The 21,113-nt window shown below is 43.0% G+C and overlaps 1 protein-coding gene and 2 long non-coding RNA genes across 7 annotated transcripts in view; 1 reads left to right on the top strand and 2 right to left on the bottom strand.

The window, feature by feature from the left end:
- The window catches only part of LOC125298405 (complement C3-like), a 36,193-nt gene that overhangs the window by 6,877 nt on the left and 8,203 nt on the right, over window positions 1-21,113 (top strand). For 2 of the 4 annotated variants that reach the window (XM_048249113.1, XM_048249117.1), the window contains exons 6-30: window positions 1,908-1,987; window positions 2,141-2,228; window positions 2,487-2,589; window positions 2,913-3,042; window positions 3,410-3,525; window positions 3,822-3,980; window positions 4,196-4,399; window positions 6,869-7,054; window positions 7,190-7,339; window positions 7,456-7,585; window positions 7,709-7,753; window positions 12,709-12,820; window positions 13,561-13,649; window positions 13,824-13,963; window positions 14,143-14,355; window positions 14,951-15,008; window positions 15,133-15,225; window positions 15,434-15,622; window positions 17,325-17,400; window positions 17,587-17,749; window positions 18,285-18,377; window positions 18,600-18,744; window positions 19,206-19,369; window positions 19,862-20,023; window positions 20,995-21,054. In XM_048249113.1, the coding sequence (XP_048105070.1) occupies window positions 1,908-1,987; window positions 2,141-2,228; window positions 2,487-2,589; window positions 2,913-3,042; window positions 3,410-3,525; window positions 3,822-3,980; window positions 4,196-4,399; window positions 6,869-7,054; window positions 7,190-7,339; window positions 7,456-7,585; window positions 7,709-7,753; window positions 12,709-12,820; window positions 13,561-13,649; window positions 13,824-13,963; window positions 14,143-14,355; window positions 14,951-15,008; window positions 15,133-15,225; window positions 15,434-15,622; window positions 17,325-17,400; window positions 17,587-17,749; window positions 18,285-18,377; window positions 18,600-18,744; window positions 19,206-19,369; window positions 19,862-20,023; window positions 20,995-21,054 (3,148 nt within the window). The remainder of the gene's footprint in view (window positions 1-1,907; window positions 1,988-2,140; window positions 2,229-2,486; window positions 2,590-2,912; window positions 3,043-3,409; window positions 3,526-3,821; window positions 3,981-4,195; window positions 4,400-6,868; window positions 7,055-7,189; window positions 7,340-7,455; window positions 7,586-7,708; window positions 7,754-12,708; window positions 12,821-13,560; window positions 13,650-13,823; window positions 13,964-14,142; window positions 14,356-14,950; window positions 15,009-15,132; window positions 15,226-15,433; window positions 15,623-17,324; window positions 17,401-17,586; window positions 17,750-18,284; window positions 18,378-18,599; window positions 18,745-19,205; window positions 19,370-19,861; window positions 20,024-20,994; window positions 21,055-21,113) is intronic. The other 2 variants (XM_048249115.1, XM_048249116.1) reach the window with 2 other exon arrangements.
- LOC125298408 lies at window positions 5,470-6,644 on the bottom strand. Of its 2 annotated transcripts, none has more exons than XR_007194201.1 (4): window positions 6,609-6,644; window positions 6,440-6,505; window positions 6,271-6,354; window positions 5,470-6,164 (listed from the first exon to the last, which is right to left on the bottom strand). It is a non-coding gene; the product is annotated as an uncharacterized LOC125298408 (long non-coding RNA). The 2 variants fall into 2 exon arrangements; XR_007194200.1 differs by having other exon boundaries at window positions 6,271-6,341; window positions 6,609-6,620.
- On the bottom strand, window positions 8,381-11,883 carry LOC125298409. The gene is made up of 2 exons (XR_007194202.1): window positions 10,991-11,883; window positions 8,381-8,534 (listed from the first exon to the last, which is right to left on the bottom strand). It is a non-coding gene; the product is annotated as an uncharacterized LOC125298409 (long non-coding RNA).

Raw genomic sequence — 21,113 nt, 5'->3', positions numbered from 1 at the left:
AGGTCCCGCAATTCACCTCCACATTCTGGAAGGAGTTCTGCTGCCTTCTAGGGGCCACAGTGAGTCTTACCTCTGGGTTCCACCCCCAGTCCAATGGTCAATCCGGGAAGGGCAAAACCAGGAGCTGGAGAAGGCGCCATGCGGTGCATGGTTTCTCGCAAACCCCCAGGCTTGGGCACAACAACTGACGTGGATAGAGTATGCTCACAACTCCCCTCACCTGCTCTGCCACTGGTATGTCACCTTTCCAGTGTGTGTATGGCTACCAGCCCCCCCTGTTCCCCAGCCAGGAGGGAGATGTGTCCTGTCTGCCTGCCCTCCCTATGCCCGCCCGTTGCCGCCGTTACCTGGTCACAAGCTTCGTGCCACGCTTACTCAAGTCAGCTGTCAGCTATGCCACTGGGGCTAACCCGCCAAGATCGCCCGCACCCGCCATCGTGTTGGCCAGAAGGTGTGGCTGTCAGCCAAGGATCTCCCACTCTTGGGTGGAATCACAGAACTGGCACCTCTGGACTCCTCGCCCCGCTCCCTATCCAGAGGGTCATCAGCCCAACCGCAGTCCGGCTCCAGTTGCCAACCTCCATGAGGGTGCACCCTACTTTCCATGTTTGAAAAGTCAAGCCGGCGCGATGAAAGCCAGCTGGTCCCCTCGCCGCTTCCTCCTCCTCCTCCTGCGCCTGGTTGGCCGGTGGGCTGGTGTACACCGCTCGACCCTGCGTCCAGACGGCGGTAGGGGGCCTCCAGTATCTCGTCGACTGGGAGGGCTATGGACCTGAGGGAGAAACCTGGGTGCCAGCCAGTCGGATTGTGGACCCGGACACTCATCGCCCGACTTCCACCGCCTGCATCCTGATCAACCTGCAATCCCAGGGACCGCCCCAGAGGGGTCCCTAACCGTCCTGCCCGCCCGGCTTCCTGTCCTGTGCCTGACCCTGACCCTGTCTCGGTACCTGTCCCGTCTTCTGTCCACCTACCCTCCAGCTCCCTCCGAGGATGAGGATGTTCACTCGACCGCCGGAGGAATTCCTAGCCCTCCACCTGCTCCCCTCCGCCCTCCGGCGTGGTGTCACTCTTGGGGACTTCTGGGGTCAGCCCCTTAGGGGGTTCTGTCATGAGCTCTCTCTCTGCCTGGTAACACGCTGATTAAAGCCTGATGACCTCCACCTGTTCCTGCTCTGCTCTGCCTCACCCTCGTTTACCTACCAGCTGCACTGCATTCACCACTCATCATGCCCTGTATTTAAAGCCTTGCTTTTCAGTCCACATTTGTCTGATCGTCTGCAAACCCGCACCAGTTACCTGCCTGTCTTGGAAAACGACTCTGACTCTTTGCCTGTGAACCCAGACCCGCTCGACTACCTCTTTGATCTCCAGCCCCGGTAATCTTGACCTGCCTTCCGTCTCTCTTCTACGAATACAGCCTAGCCCTTGACTGTTCTGCTGCTTCGTTTCAATTGCTGTTGTGTGTGTGTTTCCCCCAGGACTTCCTGGATCATCCAGCTCCTGCCATTGCTGCTCGGCTATTGGGGGAACACACACACGCAGACTCTTGGAACTCCCGGAACCCCTGAAACCCCTGTAACCCCCCAACCCTTAAATAAACATTCTAACGTGACGCTTTTGTGGTCCTCGTCCTGTTTGGTGTCTGACACTATCTATCTATCTATCTATCTATCTATCTATCTATCTATCTATCTATCTATCTATCTATCTATCTATCTATCTATCTATCATTGTGCCAATGTCGGAAATACAGTGCATCAAAAAGTTCCACTTTTCCAACTTAAGTTGTATGTTCACTAACACAGCAGATTTCATCACTTCATAGAACATCACTTTCCATATAGAACATCCTGGCCTGTTGTATTTAGACCATCCTGACCTGTTCATAATCTTTCTGTTATCAGCACTGGGACATGGACAATTGTAACAGGATTTAGGGGCACAACCAAAAGCAACTCTTATGAATTTGAGGTGAAGCACTATGGTGAGTTTGGAATGGAGTTTTGTGGTAATAAGCTACAAAAGCTAATGCATTAATGTATATATTACAAGTGTGCAGATGTATTTTTGCACAGTGCTCTGAACTAGTGTCACTCATGAACTCATGATGTGTTACTGTGACCCTTTCTTTCCACAGTTCTACCCCGAATTGAGGTAACGCTGACACCACAAAAGCCCTACTTTTACATCGATGATGAGGCACTAATAGTGAATATCAGTGCCAGGTATGTTTTCTTTCCATTGTCTCTAGTTTCGCGTAGCTATCTATTTGATCATTGGTACAAGCTACATGATATACATAACAGCGTTTAACGAACATAAAGAGACAGACATGCAGACAGGCAGACAGACAGACAGATAGATAGACAGATAGATAGATAGATAAGTTACTCAGATAGCATGGAGATGACCCTCTCTCTCTGTGTGTGTGTGTGTGTGTGTGTGTGTGTGTGTGTGTGTGTGTGTGTGTGTGTGTGTGTAAGGTACTTGAATAGGATGGAGGTGACGGGAGTTGGGTTTGTGGTGTTTGCGGTACAGGGTGCAGAGTCAGATACAAGGAAGGTGGGCTCAACACAGAGAGTAGAGGTGAGGCGCACACACACACACACACACACACACGCACACACATGCATACACACACACACATTGACAAATACTATATAAGCACATTCTCTCTCTCTCTCTCTCTCTCTCTCTCTCTCTCTCTCTCTGACACACACAGTTGGCAGAAAGCGCTATGCTAGTATGTTAGCAGTTCGCTGCCTAATGGACCCTCAGGCATGTGGTACTCTCATCTCATCCCCTCCTCTCTTCTCCCCTCTCCTCTCCTCCCCTCTCCTCCCCCTCTCCTCTCCCCTCCCTTCTGCTCTCCTCTCTTCTCCTCTCCTCTCCTCTCCTCTCCATGTTAGATTGATGAGGGGAGAGGACACGCAGTGCTGAGTAGGCAGCACCTGCAGCATATGATCCCCAACACCACTGACCTCCTCCAGCTGACTGGGGCCTCATTATATGTGCAGGTCACTGTGCTGACCCACACAGGTGGGGATAAGAGTAGTGTGCTGATCTCTCTCTCTCTGTGTTGTGTGTGTGGTGTGGTGTGTGTGTGTGTGTGGTGTGTGTGTGGTGTGTGGTGTGTGTGGTGTGTGTGTGTGGTGTGTGTAGTGTGTGTGTGTGTGTGGTGGTGTGTGTGGTGTGTGTGGTGTGTGTGGTGTGTGGTGTGTGGTGTGTGTGGTGTGTATGTATGTGTGTACGTGTGTGGTGTGTGTGTGTGATTATATAGACCATTATATACTTAAAATAATAAACTATCTGTATCTTTCAGTCAGTTTACAGTCTTAAAAGTTTGTTGTATATTATTCTTAGAAGAGGCCTATGTTGATATTGTGTGCATTGTATTATCTCTCAGGCCACGAAATGGCGGAGGCCAACATGGGTGGCATTCGGGTAGTCAGCTCTCCGTACGTTATTCACTTCAAAAGGACCCCCAAGTACTTCAAGCCAGGAATGCCATTCACATGTCTGGTAAAGGAATCATGGTTACACTCTAGTTTAGGCTGTCTGATGTATTGAGATTCTCAGAATATTTACAGAATAGTTACGTTATGGTAGCAATGTGCATCATATTCACATCACATATTGCATCACACCGAATTATGATTAATGGAATTCCTTCCTTTTACTATACATTTTAAAAGACGTGAAAGGCGGTTATGTTTAAAACATTTTTCAAATGAATCTAATTGATATTTTTGTAATTCAGAATCTTCATTGTCAACAAGTTCAGTGTTTCCTCATTAATGATATTTCTTACCCTACAGATTTCCGTGGACAATCCTGACGGTTCACCAGCAGGGGGCGTCCAAGTGGAGATCAGAGATCACAGGAAGTCAGCAGCCATCAGTGGCATCACAGAGCGCAATGGCCTGGTGAAGCTAACAGTAAATACCGACACAAAAGACTCTGTGCTCCTACTTAGCGTAAGCCCCTGCACAATACACACTGTAAAACAGCTATCCTTAATTAGAATGTTTAGTATAGTAAGTATAACTCAGTTTTTGTTTGTGACCCTTCTGGGTTCAGTGTGTTACTAGACTCTGTGCTGCTACTCAGCCTACTGTACACAACAATACATAAACAAGAGGTCTAATAGCCTACTTTCATGGTCCTTATTGTTTACATGTTTTGTTTACAGGCATCTACCAAGGCCCCTGGTCTCAAAGATGCTCAACAGGCTAGAGCGGACATGAGAGCATTACCGTATGTGTCCAAGGGAGGTTCCAAGAATTATCTGCACATTGGTGTGGATGCTGCAGAGCTGACCATCGGCGATCAGCTCAAGGTCAACCTGTTCGTGGGAGGAAGTCCTAGAGCCCAGAATAATGACTTCACGTACCTAGTAGGTGTCATCTCCTCTCTCATACACACACACACACAAACTAGAGTGTGGCTACCCAACCCGGGTTCGGACAAATATTTAGAAATTGTAGTCGGGTTCGGTTCGGGTTCGGACACATGGGGGCGATATGCATTAAGCTTCACATTTAAATTCCTTATTATGTTGGGTAACCAACAGGTCTGCTTTACATGATGCAAACGTTTGTTTTTTGAGAATAAATAAAATGTAAAAAAGACCTAATATAGCTTTCTTCCTGTGTGCAAGATTTGTTTATCGTGACAACGAATTTCAGGCATGCCGCCTGAAATGCACACGCGTTGTCACGACTACATTAACAAATGGTTATACACATTTCGCACATATGCACATAAGCACAGTCTTGGGTGACGTTAAAAAAAGTTGTTAGCCTATCAGGAGATTTTAAGATTATTTGCGTTGCATAGGCCTACTGTGGTAAAGACATAGGCTACCGGCAGGCTATAAGGTCGTCTCGTTCAACTGGATGAGGATTTCCTCGAGTTGCCAATTAACATCGATGCTGCATATGGATCAGTGACAGAGGCACTGTAGTTTCAACGACTGTTGCAGTTCATTTTTAAGACTTTTCGTCAATGGTAAGACAAGAATTCTATTTCAATAGGCTATGCTTGCTTGGGCCTCTTGTGTTAATGTGCGCTGCGCTGTGTGTGACCTGCGTGCGTGCACGCTCATCTGATTAGACAATTTGTTGTGTGTTCCGTTTAATGAGCTAAAAAGACAGGCTATCCACAAACGTGAACGTTTAATCACTAGCATGGGAATAACTGAGGCATCATCTGCGTCGGGCTCGGGTCGGGTTCGGACATAAAAATGAAAATGCCTGTCGGGTTCGGACACAACTCTGTCGGACGCGGGCCGGGTTCGGACAGAAATTTGCGGCCCGATCCGCACTCTAACATAAAACACATAAATGCACACACACAAACATACTCAAAGAAATAAATGTAGATTTGTGCTTCTATTTTATGTTTTATGTGTTTGTAGCAAAGTGCTTGGTTGCCATATATAAACTACCAGAGCAGGCTATTCAAGTAAATGAACATAGAGGCTGTCTCAGTCAATAAATAGTTTATTTGTTTGTAGTCCTTGTCTTATCATTTTCTTAGAAAGTTTCTTGGTTTTTTTTCTTTAAAAAGAGAGAGAGTACAGAATACACATAACAATAACAAAGGAAAATACACACAGCCAACATAAAGACAAAATACCATAAACAGACACAAATGCCCCCAACTCTTAAGAAATATGGGCCCACACCCACCCACTACATCTCAGTCAGACCGCAACCTCTATAGAATCAAGCTGGGAAGTGATGGACTAAGCTATAAGTCACACAACGTTACTTCGAACTACACACCATTCTATCTAAGGAAGTAATTTCATCACACGAGGATACACAGCAATTGTCAACCCACACTAACAGGTGCTCACACAAAGCAGGCTACTACACAGGTTTGGCTGATTAGATGAAGTTCAGTAGGCCGCAGGCCGTAGATGGACAAAGAGAGAAGCACGGGGCAAAATATATAAGAAATTAAGAAAACCCAAAACAAACCAAAAAAACAGACAAAGCGCCTGCCCGTACGAAGACGCACGCGCACACACCCACACACAGACACGATATCAACAACCCCAAACTAAAAGAAAAACATGACTGGCTACGATACTAGAACTCAAACAAAACACGGAGAAAACAGTGGTCAGAACCCCTTGCCCACAATTCGAAGGCCTGTAGGGGGAAAACGTTTAGTTTAAAAGGCTTCAATAAACCATCACGCTATAATAAGTCACCGTGACACCTGCACATCACGGACAACATGTATACATAGGCCTACCTTAAAAAGTCAATGACCGGTCATCACAAGAGGTGAGCCGAGGTAGGAGGGGGACAGGCTTTCGGCATACTCTAGTGAAACAAACTAATGTTAACAAACAGTCAGGATCTTTACTATGTCGGAGCTCGCTGCAGCATTAAGTTATTATAAACAAGGGAGACACCATTACCTTGCACAGCTGGCGATGAATGCTAACGCTACTGGCTGCCACCCAGAGTTTGTCTGAAGCGATTCACTAAAAACAACAAGCACGATGACTTAAGAACACTAGCCGAGGGCAACATGGTACCTTCAGAAGTTGATAAACCACATGCAGCATAACAAAAGCCTTTACATACCGCTCAACGGCCGATGTACCGCTAGCAATTCCAGCCTTCCGACGCCGGCAACACGTTACAAACAAATGACGCCGGAAGACTGTGTTTTAAACAGGAAGACATTTGTTGCTCATTGTCAGTCCCACCCCCAGATGCACACAATCCGCCTGGCAGCTGTGAAAAGTTCACCCGACTACATGTTGACTACAACAGACCCTGATCCTTTACCTTATTTTCTATATGAGAGTTAATATGTGAGATCAAAATTGTCTCTCTATCAGATCTTGAGCAAAGGACAGCTGGTGAGTGCAGGCAAGAGGCAAGGCCAGGAGGTAATATCCTTGTCCTTACCAGTGACCAAGGACATGGTCCCCTCCTTCCGTATCGTGGCGTACTACCATGTGGGCTCATCTGAGGTGGTGTCTGACTCAGTATGGGTGGACGTGGAAGACCCCTGCATGGGAAAAGTAAGCTTTTGTTTATTTGAAAGAAATCAAGCACACAAGACTGAACGCTTGTTTTGGGGATTCTGTTTGTCCACGTAAGAACTCCGATCCTTATTTTCTCTCTCTCTCTCTCTCTCTCTCACACTTTCTCTGCAGGTGAAAGTAGAGGCGTCCCAGCAAACATACTCCCCTCGTCAGCACTTCAGCCTGAAGATCACCGGAGACCCAGGGGCCAGAGTGGGTCTGGTGGCTGTGGATAAGGGAGTCTACGCCCTCAATAACAAGCACAGACTCACCCAGACCAAGGTGTAGAATGCTTGTCCCCACAGTGCATAGATAATCAGTATCAGTGTATGATGTTCAGGTGCCAAAATGTATGTGTCTGTGCGTGTGCGTGTGTATATGTTATCGTCCTATTACAGATTTGGGACATTGTTGAAAGTCATGACACTGGCTGCACTGCTGGCAGTGGTAAAGACAGCATGGAGGTTTTCTATGATGCGGGACTGGTGTTTGAGACCAGCACTGCAGGAGGAACTTCCCCAAGGACAAGTCAGTTAAACAACACTTAAATAACGTCTGATTTATTGAGTTCAGTGAATAAATAAATAAGTATGTACATAAACAAACAAATAAATACATAAATAATCATCTGCATAATATTATTGGCCACAGGTACTCACTGTCCCGCACATGTAAGAAGACAACGTTCACTAAAAGGTAAGGACCAAACTGTAATGGTATGTGTCCATGGCTGATGGCAGGCGCGCCTGCAAGTGTACGTCCGTACGCACTGTGCGTACCATCAGGCTCAACAACGAGAGAAAATTTCTCTTGTGTGTGTGTAATGTGTATTCACACCATATTGGCCCACCATACCTTGCCAACTATGCACAGTATCCCATTAGCTGCCATCAGGCTATTTACAATTTTCTCCCATACAAAAATGTGATATATGGCAATATATGTCAATCACATATATTATGTATATGTCAATGTATGTCTCACACAAATAAGTCACATATATACACATACATGTCAAATATATTTCAAAATATACCAAAATTTATATACGTCATATATTTTCCCAGATATACAAATATATTACAAATTTATGTCAGTTGCATATATGTTAATATATGATAAGTTATGTATTTGTACGCATACTAGGGATACCAATATATTGCAAATATATGTCTATGGACATATATTTGCACTCATATTAGGTACATATATTGCAAAATATATGTAATGTTCTGCTATGTCACATTTATAGAAATATGTCACAATATATGTATATTTCAGAAATATAACATTGTTGATGTTCCAAAGAAAACACACAAAATATTTGTTTAACCTTTTATTAAAGTTTATTTTTTCCACACAAACAGTGAGTAAACTCTCCAGGTAGAAACCTTTTTTCTCTGTATGGAAGTGGCACACATTGATTTGGCAGAATGCACTCAGTGTTCTCAGGGCAGCAGTCCTCACAAATCACCACCTGCAAACAGGGAACAGAGATTAATATGCTGTAAAACACACAGAACATGAAAAGACCATCACTGAAGCACTACTACCTTCACATGCATCTTTAATAAACACACGCCTTGGCACAAGTAAGCTTAAATAAGGGCTATGAGATGAAGAACATGTAGCCTAATGATCCATACATCAGAATATTTTGACAAGATTTGGGAAAGATTCTTGAAAGATTGGAGTCTTTTAACTAATGCCCCCCATTCAAGCTTTACTAAAAAGACTTTCAAGAATCTTCCCCAAATCTTGTCAAAGTCTTCTGTTGTAAGGATGGCTTAACACTACCCTTCACAAACTAAAGATCCATTTAAGCCTACTAACGTTCGTAGCCTGCATGGTTATTAGCAGCCACTTTAAATGTAGCCTAAAGGCCCGTACACACCGAGTCCGATTTTTCGGACGAAATATTCGCACGAAATTACGCAGCCTATTAAACACATGCATTCGTATTAGTCTGTACACACCGAGGATCTAAATTCGTTCGCGATAAAAACATTTTCAAGAACGGTCTTATTTCATGCGAAATTTCACATGCGAAAAAGAGCTGTTGACCAATCAAATAATGATTTTGCAGGGTTCCATTGATGTCACAATAGAACGACGAGCAGAAAAAAAGCTGATAGATTGGGTGATCCTACTGCTCAGTGCTCACGATGACTAGTCTCCTTAATAGGCCTATACGCCAAAGTTACAGAGAGTTTACGTTACAGTAGACTCTCTCAGGTGTTCAAGAGTAGGCCTACTCCTGACGAACTTCTTACGTAGTGCAAACTCCTTACAGACAGCTTTCCCCACTTCTTACCACGTCCCATTTTCACTCAACCAAAAACAATTAAATCTCACTACAGACAGAGGGCTTCTCACTGCACAAATTGCAATGAAAAAATACAACATGCATTCATGGAAATGGAAGTTTTAAGAATAGGTCATGATAGGCTATGCTGCTGACAACAGCATTATGTCCATGGTTACCACTATCGTAATTTTGCCTCACATTTCCTGGTGCGTTAACTTTGCTTTATGCTTCATAACTGAAGTAGCCCAATGTGGAACTCTGAAAAACTTTCTGTGGATCTTATAAAGGTAAGCTAATGACTGATAGGCTATCATTATTAGCTTTTGCTGTTTGTTGGATCATCGTCATACAAGCTGATCAATTTTTACCACTTGTTGCAGCAGTGCGATTTTATCCCATGCTCATTTCTACAGGCTGTTTCTGTGCCTCCGCTCCTTAGCAGATACATTTTGATGTAGCCTGCGTGTGAAATGGTTTTGTGAGATGTAGGCCTACATGATATAGGCTATGGCCGTTTTATAGCGTGTTGGCGGATAGCATTTTGGCATGTAACATTTTAAATGAGGCCTTGCCTACCCTACAGCTTGTTAGGCTACACCAGTCCGCCCAAATGGCATACCTCGAGTCCATTATGCGGGCACCCCTGGCTGCAGCTTGCAGATCGGGGCTGGGCTCAATGTGGGGCAGAGCGCAAAGTTGAGCTCAGCACAAAATCAGCTCGTCATTCCCTGCTGACCTCTCGTCCGTCTATTTACCTGGACTCTTAAAGAATGCTTAATTCTATAAAAGCGTATCCTCCTTAAACTACTGCCAACATTAATCATGTCCCTTCCCGCCTAGCGTTAGAATTGCGTGTGTGTTGTGTAGTGGGGTGGGTGTATGGGTGCACTAATGAGCCCAACCAACTTATGTGTTGGACTGCACAATTATCACAATAGCACAAGTAGAATAGACAAGGGATGGGAAGGATGGCCGTAAGCTTTAATTTCCCCAGCACCTCTCAAGGTGGCCTACACGGTTCCCAATAGGCCTACACGGTTCCATGAATGATCAAGGATAATCTGTTTCAAATCTTGATGATTTTATGAGTTCTCCCTGCTTACTGAAAGTCGCTGTGTGAACCTGCATGATGTGAGTGCGAAATAGAATGCGAAATATTAAAATAATCGCATCGGACTTGGTGTGTAGCACTACACTTTGAGTGCGAAAATTTGGCACACGAATTTTTCGCATTTTCGCACTGTTATTTCGTATTGTATCTGGTGTGTACTGGCCTTTAGTTATAGCTAGGTTAGCTAACTTACTTACACCTGATATTTCATTCAAATTAAAACTTATATTCATAACGATATCTCAGACAGGCTTGTTGTTGGATATGATGTTAACTATCATTCTAGATATTCCACATAATGGTAAAGTTAGTTAATGGAAAAGTTAACATTAATAGCTAACATCGCTAACGTTAGCAATATTAGCTCGCTAACGTTATCGATAGCTAATTGATAACATTAACGTTAGCTAATTCTAACATGATGGTTAGACTGTTAACAAACGGATTTGGTTAACATTACATTTTAAAAACAATATTTTTCTAACTAATTCCCGTTTACTAAAGGCCTTCTTACCTTGGATATGATGACAGCAGAGTTTGTACAGCTTACAAAGTCAGATGCATGACAGGACAGAAAAGTGACGGTTGAAGTCACTGTGGTTGGTCTTCAAAAGTCAGTCAAGGGTGGGGAATGGGTATTGCTGTGTGCGCATGCGCATATCAAGATACGACAAGCATCCATTATGAGCTTTGGCCTCACACATTTTTGTATGCACATGGTGCAACCCAAATGCTCCACCCAAAACATTGACACATAAGGCAAAAGATGCCGAGCAGCATAGTCGACACCATACCTGTGACATAAACAAATATATTCACACTAAGTTCTCCATTTGGAAAATAAGTAGGCTAATGGAATCTAGTGTATGGATATGTAGGCTATGCCACCATATATGGAGACTACAAATATGTCTGCCACATATTCACACATAAAGTTCTCCATATATTTAGAAAATAAGTAGGCCTAGTGGAATCTAGTGTATGGATATGTATGCCACCATATATGGAGACTACATAAGTCTGTCACATATTCACACATAAACTTCTCCATATATTTGGAAAACAAATCATTGGATCTAGTATATGAAGCATCTTATATGGGAAATTAAAATATTTTGTATGCATGTATGGACATACAGCTTTGAATATATGTTTGACATAAATATTTGAATCACATATATGTCCATATAAGTAAAATTATAAGTCCCTGTTATTTGTATATGTTCATATATTGCCATATATCACATTTTTGTATTACGTAACTTAGTGAACACTTATCAAAATTAATGCGCACACATTTTGTTTGAGCAGGAGACACAATACGCATGCAGGCACGTAGGCTGAGACTTTCTAATGTGGAGACACAGCACTCAAAATACTCCATAGAAATGCATGGGGCTAGCATAGACAGTGGGGGCTAGTTTGTCACGCCAATATGGCCGTTGTCTACGCATATCCCACCCCTTCCTCGGCAAAATGTCGACATGTGAATACATTGAGCCAATCATATGGTGTGTTGTGAAGACATCGTGCCAATCATGTGTTGATCTCGCCGCTGGAGCAAGATTGGTGTCGTGAAGCCTTATATGACGCCGCGCATTTCTGCCGAAATGGATGCCCGACGAGTTCCCAAAAAGCGTTGTCAAATGGCCGCCGAGTGGAGGGACTTTCCTAAAAGGACTTTGACGTAGGCTACTTGTTTTCTTTTACTCGGCTATCTATCTATATATGGTTATCAGCACACAATGTTGAGCTAATTCACTAATTCAATACTCATGATGGATATCACAAGTTTAAACAACAGAGTATGGAGGCAGCAAAGCTAGAGGAGTTATTCGGGCAAGAACAAGGTAGGCAATTGGTGTGCATGTCAGAACGTTAGACTGCATTACAGCTGTTTAAAGCCAGACGTCAAGAACAAAACAAGGTAACTTTAGCCTGTATAGGGCTGTATCAAGTGGTCCAAATTAATAGGTCATAGTAGACGTTGTTGTTGTATTATTGCATGTGGATGTTGTTATGCTATGTGTGCGTATACGGGTGTGCGTACCATAGCATTAATTCCTGCAGGCGCCCCTGGCTGATGGTATTTGTTCCGTATTCCATATTCCATGGCGGGGAGAGGGGGGGGGTATTATACAGTAGTATTAATTGAAGTAGTAAAGTATACATTATAGTATTTGTGCATGTATGCATTTATTGTTCACATAACCTACCATTCTGTTGTCACAGGTGAATTAGATGGTGTTTTTGAGGATGTAGTGGTCTCGCGTTCACATTTTCAAGAGAGCTTTCTTTGGCACGATGCACAGCTTGCTACATGCAGAGATAGTGACAAAGATTGGTAAGTTGTGAATACACTGATAATTCCAAATAATTCAATCAATCAAGCTTTACTCCTATACTGGTTTTCATGTAACATTTCAATACAAGACACCCAGTGTATAAGATCAGAACACTATGTACAGTAGAAAGAGATGCATCAGAAAAAAGCTGAACCAATTCAGAATCACTAAATGTGCATGGTCATCCAATCAAAACAAATAAAACAGAGCGGTATTTCACAAAACCTAGATAAGAAAAGATTGACTTCACTGATAGTCTAAATCAAAAGTGGTTGTTCACTTTGTGTAAATGAAGCTACAATATTTTCTGCGTCTATTGTATTCCAACCATGGGTTCTTTGGAGCAGAAACGAGAACGCGCACACATCCTGAATTACTTACACCTGGCTTGTCCTAGTCGCTCCTACTCCTCCTGGATTGGCAAAAGTGAAACGTGTTGTTGAGCTAGGATGACCAGACAACGCTAAGTCAAGACTCGCTATATTACTTATCTTGGATTTCTTAATTCTGCCTCTGTGAAATACCCCTCTGGATGTGTAGTTACCCAGCAACATTGCTTAAAGTTAAGTTCCCCTATGAATCATCACCTAATTTTAAGTTCGCCAGAAAGACAAACAATAAAAAGTTGCTTAATATTAGTTGGAAAGTGCCTGAACAACAACAACAACAACATTGCTCAAGAAGTTTTCCTGTGTGTCATCATCTTTACATTCAAAATGTTTTTGAATTCCTGTTTCAGTACCAGTGTGTCCCTCAGTCAGCTGGGCTTTGTGGCCGATGCCATCACTAGCTGGGCCATCACAGCTATCAGCCTTTCTGAAGCAACGGGTGAGAGTCATGCGATGGTTTACTAGCCACACACTCCTCTGCTTGTTTAATCAATCAGTCAATCAATCACTGTAAACTTATCATTGTCACTTGAGTAAAACACTTCTATCTTTAAAGATTCTGGATGCTGTCCGTGACATTGTAGTCAGTCATTTATTTATTCTCTCTTTGTAGGTATTTGTGTAGCTACTGCCCTGGACATAGGCAGTACTAAGCATTTTTCGTTGGACTTGAAAGTACCTCACTACTCCAAATGCAATGAGCAGCTGGAGATTGTAGCCATTCTGGACAACTTGGAAGACAGTGACATAAAGGTGATTCTTTATGTCTAAACATAGCATTTAGATGCTAGCATTAGTTAGCTAACAATGGTGGTTAGCTTTAAGAAAGGTTGCAAAAATGATCCTGGGTGTTATTTTATCCGCTAGTGTACAACACGATGGGCCAATGGTACAGAAAAAAAAGGTTACCAGCCATGCTCCATCTCTGTCAGGTACACTTGAAGTTAGTTGAGACAAGACAGATGTGCAGCTTGGCTACAGACAGGGGTGGGTACCACACCACAGTGGAGCTGAAGGCCCGGAGCACCAGGGCGGTGCCCTTTGTCATCGTCCCCATGGAGACTGGAGAGCAAACCGTTGAGGTGATGGCCGTGTCAGATAATGTCGGGTACACTGACGGTGTAAGAAGAAACATCAATGTCCTGGTGAGTATTTTTTTTGCTTATTCATACAGTATGTCTGTGTGTGTGTGTGTGTGTGTGTGTGTGTGTGTGTTCATGAGCCCTAATTGAAATGGCATGCAAAGTATAAAGTCGATTTGGTTACACTTTACTTGACATGTTAATGACATTGCCATTAACGTGTCATAAACATTATCAACAAGTCATGAACATTTATGACATAACGCTTCTGTCATTAAGTGTCATTCCCGCTTGCAAGTTCAGTGTATCGTACCCGCCGACCGAAGCAGTTTCAGTTTACATCCTGCATCCACAGCACAGAGGCAAGCTAACGAAACGCTAGCGATTGTTGCAAACGTGTGTATAATGGCAGAGCCGGCGAAGAAGCAGCGAAAACCCTTGACGGAAGATGCAAAGAAAAGGAAAAGAGCTTCAGACCGAGCGAGGGGGAGTTTCGTAGAGAAAAAGCATCAGGCTTTCCTGGTGTCCCTTTAAAGTTAGAGTTAGGGTTAGGGTTCATGTGTCATGGCAGTGTCATGTCACTCTTAAGTAGATACCTTCAAGTAAAGTGTTACCATCAATTTTAATTTAATAACTTGAACATCTTTGTTTCTGTCAGCCAGCTGGTGTTCTGAGGAAAAAAGTTGTGAACATGGACCTGAATCCCTTCAATTCTGGTAAAAAAACCCCCATCAACTATCAGTAATAGTTTAGTAGTCACTACAAAGTCTGTTTCAGTTGAGTCCTATAGTTTGCTAATTCTCTCTCCCCATTCTGACTCCTTCTATGTGTGTACCTCAGGAGGGTTCTTTATGTCTGTGATTGGACCGGAACTGACAGCTGCTAGTGATAAGATACCAAATATGCCTGTTCATCATCTGATAACTGCACAAGGTTTGCTACAAAAATGCAAATTCCCAAGATGTATGTTATTGTGTATTGTGTGTGTGAGTGTGTGAGTGAATGTACCTGTACATTTGGGGGCCTACATCCTATAGGTATATATCATGTTTTGTGTGTATGTATGTGTGTATACACGTTTGTGTGTGTGTGTGTGTATCTGTGTGTGTGTGTGTGTGTGTGTGTGTGTGTGTGTGTGCAGCCCACTACCTGGCGCCCCCTATGGTCCTCAGTGGGGAGTCTCTCGCCCCTCTCCTGCGACAGACTGGTTTTGGCAGAGGGGAGCAGGACCTGGTCGGCCTGGCGATGCCCCTCAGCGCCACCTACTACCTGGACCGAACCCAGCAATGGCTGGAGGGGAGGGCAGAGGCAGTGAGAGCCATTCAACAAGGTAAACAACAACAATGCTTGAACATTCTATCTGGGCCCCAATCTACTTCCTCTGCATTAAGATAACATATGGAATGTTAAAAAGGAAGCCTTGTGGGGTTCATTTCACTTATGATGCTGATAATGGTTCACTTATGATGCTGATAATGGAACTCTCTTGAAAGGGTCCATACAGGTGAAGAGATCTGTCCTGTTATCTTTATTATTTTGCTTTTCATAGCTTTTGTCTTATTCTCTTCTTTAGGTAATTATTATTATAATGAATTATTATATATATATATTTATACAACAATTGGGTTCTATGGAACTATTTATTTGTTTCTGATTGGCCGAGAGACGTTCCATGAGTTGGAATATCCCTGGACATTTCAACTCAGACTTTGCACAGCTAATAATAAATCACTCCGCGATACAATGCGAAGATTTGACACAATGTTCTCATCCCAGCTCTCCACTATTTTAAGCAATGGGTTACTCCTTAGCAAACCATAACAAAACAGTGCTTCACCACATCTGTGGATTAAGCTACACAGTCAACTCAATGTAAGTAAGATAAACGAGGATGCTAATTGTTCTCAGCATTGCCAGCATTGTGTAGGGCCTATAATATGATTGTCACTTGGAGGAGACTTGTAGATAACTAACGTTAGCATAGTTAGCTAACCGCTGCTAACGTGCTAGCATCGTGTCAGAAAAACATATGGGGCTGTGCACAGTAGTGTAACATTTATTCACCATAAATTAATAAAGTTGAGTGGTTATGCAATGTAGGCTATGTTTCCGTTTTTTTTGCAGTACCATGTCCCTTACATAACATGGCCATGTGTCCTTGTAACATGCATGCAGCAAAGCTAGATATGAATGTGATTTCTGCCCGACTTTCAACATTTCTTTCAAGAAGACACGTAAACCACAAAGACCCGTATAGAGGGATCTGGAATGTTGGTTACCTAGCAACCAAGACGCTGTCTATTGAAAAGGGAACTGTTTTTTGATGCGTAAGAACAATGTCGAAATTAACATTTTTAAACAATATTGGGGTGTTTTCAGATTATTTAGTTTGTGGTAGAATTGTTGTATAAAAGCAATATAGCACTCGTGATCGTGGGATTGGTCATGGATATTCCCACGGGTGTTGTTCGGCCGTAGCCACGAGGCCAGAGGCCGAGTGGCGTAGGCAACAACAGGCATGACCAATCCCACGATCACGAGTGCTATATTGCTTTTATACAACAATTCTACGTGCTATATTGCTTAAATATAATGAATTATTATACATATATGTGTGTGTGTGTAAGAAACTTCACATTTTGGTCTCCATAGAAATGGGAAAATGGTTTAGACTTTGGTATGGATAATAGGCTACAGGAAGCGTTATATGACTGCATGTACAAACACTGAATTTTCTTCACAATTACTGAGTTAAACATGCATATTGGTATTTCATAAGGACCCTTTTCATTTTTGCACAGCACTTGTTATGACATTTGAGTCTGTTAAGAGGCACAAAGGCACAGTTTAAGAAATAATAACCTGCATTAGCCACTAGCATGATAACTCAAGTTGGGTAGCACCGGGTTTTTTTGTGTTTGTTTTTCTTCCGACAGTACATGGTGACCTCAAGCAACAGGGCACAAAACAAGACACAACAATTAGCAACATTAATAATACTTTTTGACATATTTTTTTCCCTCACCCTTCAGGATACCAGAATCTGCTCTCATACCGAAAACTGGATGGGTCGTACAGTGTTTATGAAACCACACACAGCAGCACTTGGTAATGAACACACACACACACACACACACACACACACACACACACACACACACACACACACACACACACAAACATCAAAGGAACAGTGAGTAATATGTCTACTTTTAGTAAAAGATTGTTTTTGATACTAATTGCATACTTTATGCTATATTGCACTGAGGTGACTGTTTGATTATCCACACATAGGCTGACTGCTTATGTGGCTAAAATATTCTCCATGGCAAGTGGCATTGCCAACATTGATGGGAACATGATCTGCAGTGGCCTCTTGTGGCTCGCTGCAAATATGCAGAATCCAGATGGAAGCTTCAGAGAGCCCTCTCCTGTCCCATATACAGTTTCTAGCATCGTAAGTAGGCAAAGAAATCTCTAGCCCTTCATATCTTAAGATGTTTCCATTCATGGATCCCTTATCCACCATCAACTTTATTTCTCCAAGATGGCCATCATAGTCTACGGCGGTCGTAGTGTTAACCGAAATGTGGTACACTGATTATATCATTAATGCATTTTCGCCAGCTACTGGCGAATGCATAAAACACAACAATCCTATGGTTTGTGTACCCTGTAGCCTCGTTTTGGTTTACAATGGCCGCCGCGTGAATAAGGCGAATGGACAATCTATCTACACAATACGTTTTGGTCACAATATGTTATGATCATCACTAAGTTAAACTCAGCCCAGTTACTTTTTGATAGTGATCTAAGTTATAGCATTTAACCACACATATCCATTTGCATTAGAAACAGCCAACTTAAAACCAAATATTTGTATACTACTGAAGACATAGTGTAATAATGATTAAATATAATATCTGACTTCTAATATTTACTAGAACCTAATATAATTATATTTATTAATGCATTTTCACATTTGATCACAGGGCAATGTGTACGGCAGAGACAGGGATGCCTCTATCACTGCCTTCGTGCTGATTGCCATGCAGGAGAGCCCCACAGCTCTCTGTACTGAGAAGGTGACACCTTGTGAATTGGATTTCTGAATTTCAGATGTCAAACCAAAGAGGCTGTTTCTAGTCTTTTTTTTTTTTTTTTTTTTTTTTTCAGAGCGTTTCTGGAGGTGCCTAAAGTCTTCTCCCCTTTCCCCCCACCCCTCTCTTTTTTTCTCGGTCCCTCCTCTCTCGCTCTGTCTATCCCTCTCTCTCTCTTTATCCCTTCCACTTTCTCTCCCTCTCCAGAGAATTTCCAACAGTATAGTGAGAGCAACGCACTACCTGAGCCTTAGGATCCATACTCTGACCAATCCCTATGCGGTTGCCATGGTGTCCTATGCCCTTGCTGGTATCCTGAGGCAAGATGTCCTCCGGAGGCAGGCCTTAGTAGGTGGGTAATATGGCACATGTGCGAGGGACAAAGATGTATCTCGACTTTGCGACGACGTCATTTCCTCTTGACATAAAATGCAGTCTATGGGCTGCACAACGTGGTTGTGTTTGTTCATGGCTAGGCAAAAGCGTTACAGTCTGAAATTGACAACAGCTGGATTGAGTGAGTGCCCCTACAAACCACCAGCTGTCTCAGAGAAAAATGACCCAACTAAATATTCAGTGTTATTTTTAAATTCACTTCAGTTGTCCATGCGTTTGTTGTCACCAAGTTGTCCCAAACTGGAAGTAGCCGCAATATCGAGAATTGCTGCCCTTGCATCCATAATAATAATAATTTAAAAAAAAACAGCTGTTTTGTTAATTAACAAGATTAATAAGACAAAAAAAACTGTTTTCTATTCTGAAAACGTAAAAAAAGTTGAATGCATTATGAGTATGTATTTCCACCATTTATAGGTGCTTTTAATTGGCCAGTCCCCGGCAACCACCTCTTCACTCTAGAGGCCACAGCCTACGCCCTGTTGGCCCTGGTGAAGGCCAATGAGTTTGAGAAGGCAGCACCCATCGTGAAATGGCTGAATGAACAGCAGAAACCTGGGGGAGGCTACGGATCCACACAGGTACACACAGTCTACAGATCCACACAGGTTTAATGTGACATACAGTACTATTCTAAACTAAAGTTTTCAGCCCTATTTAAAAAAAAAAAAACGCTGTAAAATGAGTGTGCTTTTCGGAATGACATGAATAGTCTTCACTTATTTAGGGAACAGTGTGTTTGGAGATCAGACTATAGGGACACACACACACATACCAAATGTAGAAGAAAAACAAAATAAATGTGTTTAGACAAAATGCATATATTTATTATGTGTGTTATGTATTGTATATTTTTAGTACAGTATCTACAGTATACAGCAATCATCTTAATCTATTATTTAAGCAATAATCCCATAGAGTCCGCAGTCTATACTGATTTTAGAACAGCTAAGGGGCGTTGTTAGGCACAACGTGCAAGCGGAGTAACCCCCATCATGTAAATAAATGATCTCCTCCATATCAGCATGCCCTGATTATTGATGAATCTGTTGTGTTCTCCTCCCCTTCTCCAGGCCACCCTCATGGTGTACCAGGCTCTGGCGGAGTACACTGCCCAGGGCAGGCAGCAGCAGACGGACACCTTACTGGAGGTCACCCTCAACATGGCGGACCGGACAAAACCTCTCACCTGGACCTTCACACGGGCACGCGCTCTCAGGCGACACTCTGTCAAGGTGGCAATCCACCTATAGGCTACAACATGGCATGAGACATGAGGCAAATATTATGACAGCAGGTCTGATTCGGTCCAGTTGTGGGGCAGTTGAACACTAGTTCCATGCCACATTTATTCATTGAATTTTATATCAGCCTTGTAAAGAGTAATAAGATGATAGGTATTTAATGGCCTGCACAATTTTGTGTGGATTATTTATCCAAAAACGTCAGAGTTGGGAGTGCTCTCATGTGATTGGACAGAATGGGTAAAGTTTGGACTGCACTGCTTTACAGAATGTTTGAATGAAGCACTGTAGTATACAGTAGTAGTAGCTCACAAGCAAACAGTTGAGGACCACACTGCACTGGGTGTCTGAGTGCAAACAGTTGAGGACCACACTGCACTGGGTGTCTGGGTGCAAACAGTTGAGGACCACACTGCACTGGGTGTCTGGGTGCAAACAGTTGAGGACCACACTGCACTGGGTGTCTGGGTGCAAACAGTTGAGGACCACACTGCACTGGGTGTCTGGGTGCAAACAGTTGAGGACCACACTGCACTGGGTGTCTGGGTGCAAACAGTTGAGGACCACACTGCACTGGGTGTCTGGGTGCAAACAGTTGAGGACCACACTGCACTGGGTGTCTGGGTGCAAACAGTTGAGGACCACACTGCACTGGGTGTCTGGGTGCAAACAGTTGAGGACCACACTGCACTGGGTGTCTGGGTGCAAACAGTTGAGGACCACACTGCACTGGGTGTCTGGGTGCAAACAGTTGAGGACCACACTGCACTGGGTGTCTGGGTGCACTGGGCGAAGTGTAGAGACTAAAATTGTGCTTTTGTTTTGGTCCATTCAGTTGCATTGTTTATTAAGTCAGTGTTTATATTTAGTGTTTTTAAGTGTGTTTTTTAAAAAAAAAAAAAAATTACAATTACCATTTTATTTTTGTAAACAATTCTTCTGATCGCTGATTCTGTGCACAGCTTACACTGGACAAAAACATGACAGTAACTGCCAGAGGAAATGGACGAGGGTCTCTTTCAGTGAGTATTGACTGCTTTATACTTACAAGTAACACAATACAAATGATAAATTGTACAGA

Source organism: Alosa alosa, chromosome 7, assembly GCF_017589495.1.
Source record: "Alosa alosa isolate M-15738 ecotype Scorff River chromosome 7, AALO_Geno_1.1, whole genome shotgun sequence".
NCBI classification, from domain to species: Eukaryota; Metazoa; Chordata; class Actinopteri; order Clupeiformes; family Clupeidae; genus Alosa; species Alosa alosa.
This window is presented reverse-complemented; position numbering and strand designations above follow the sequence as displayed.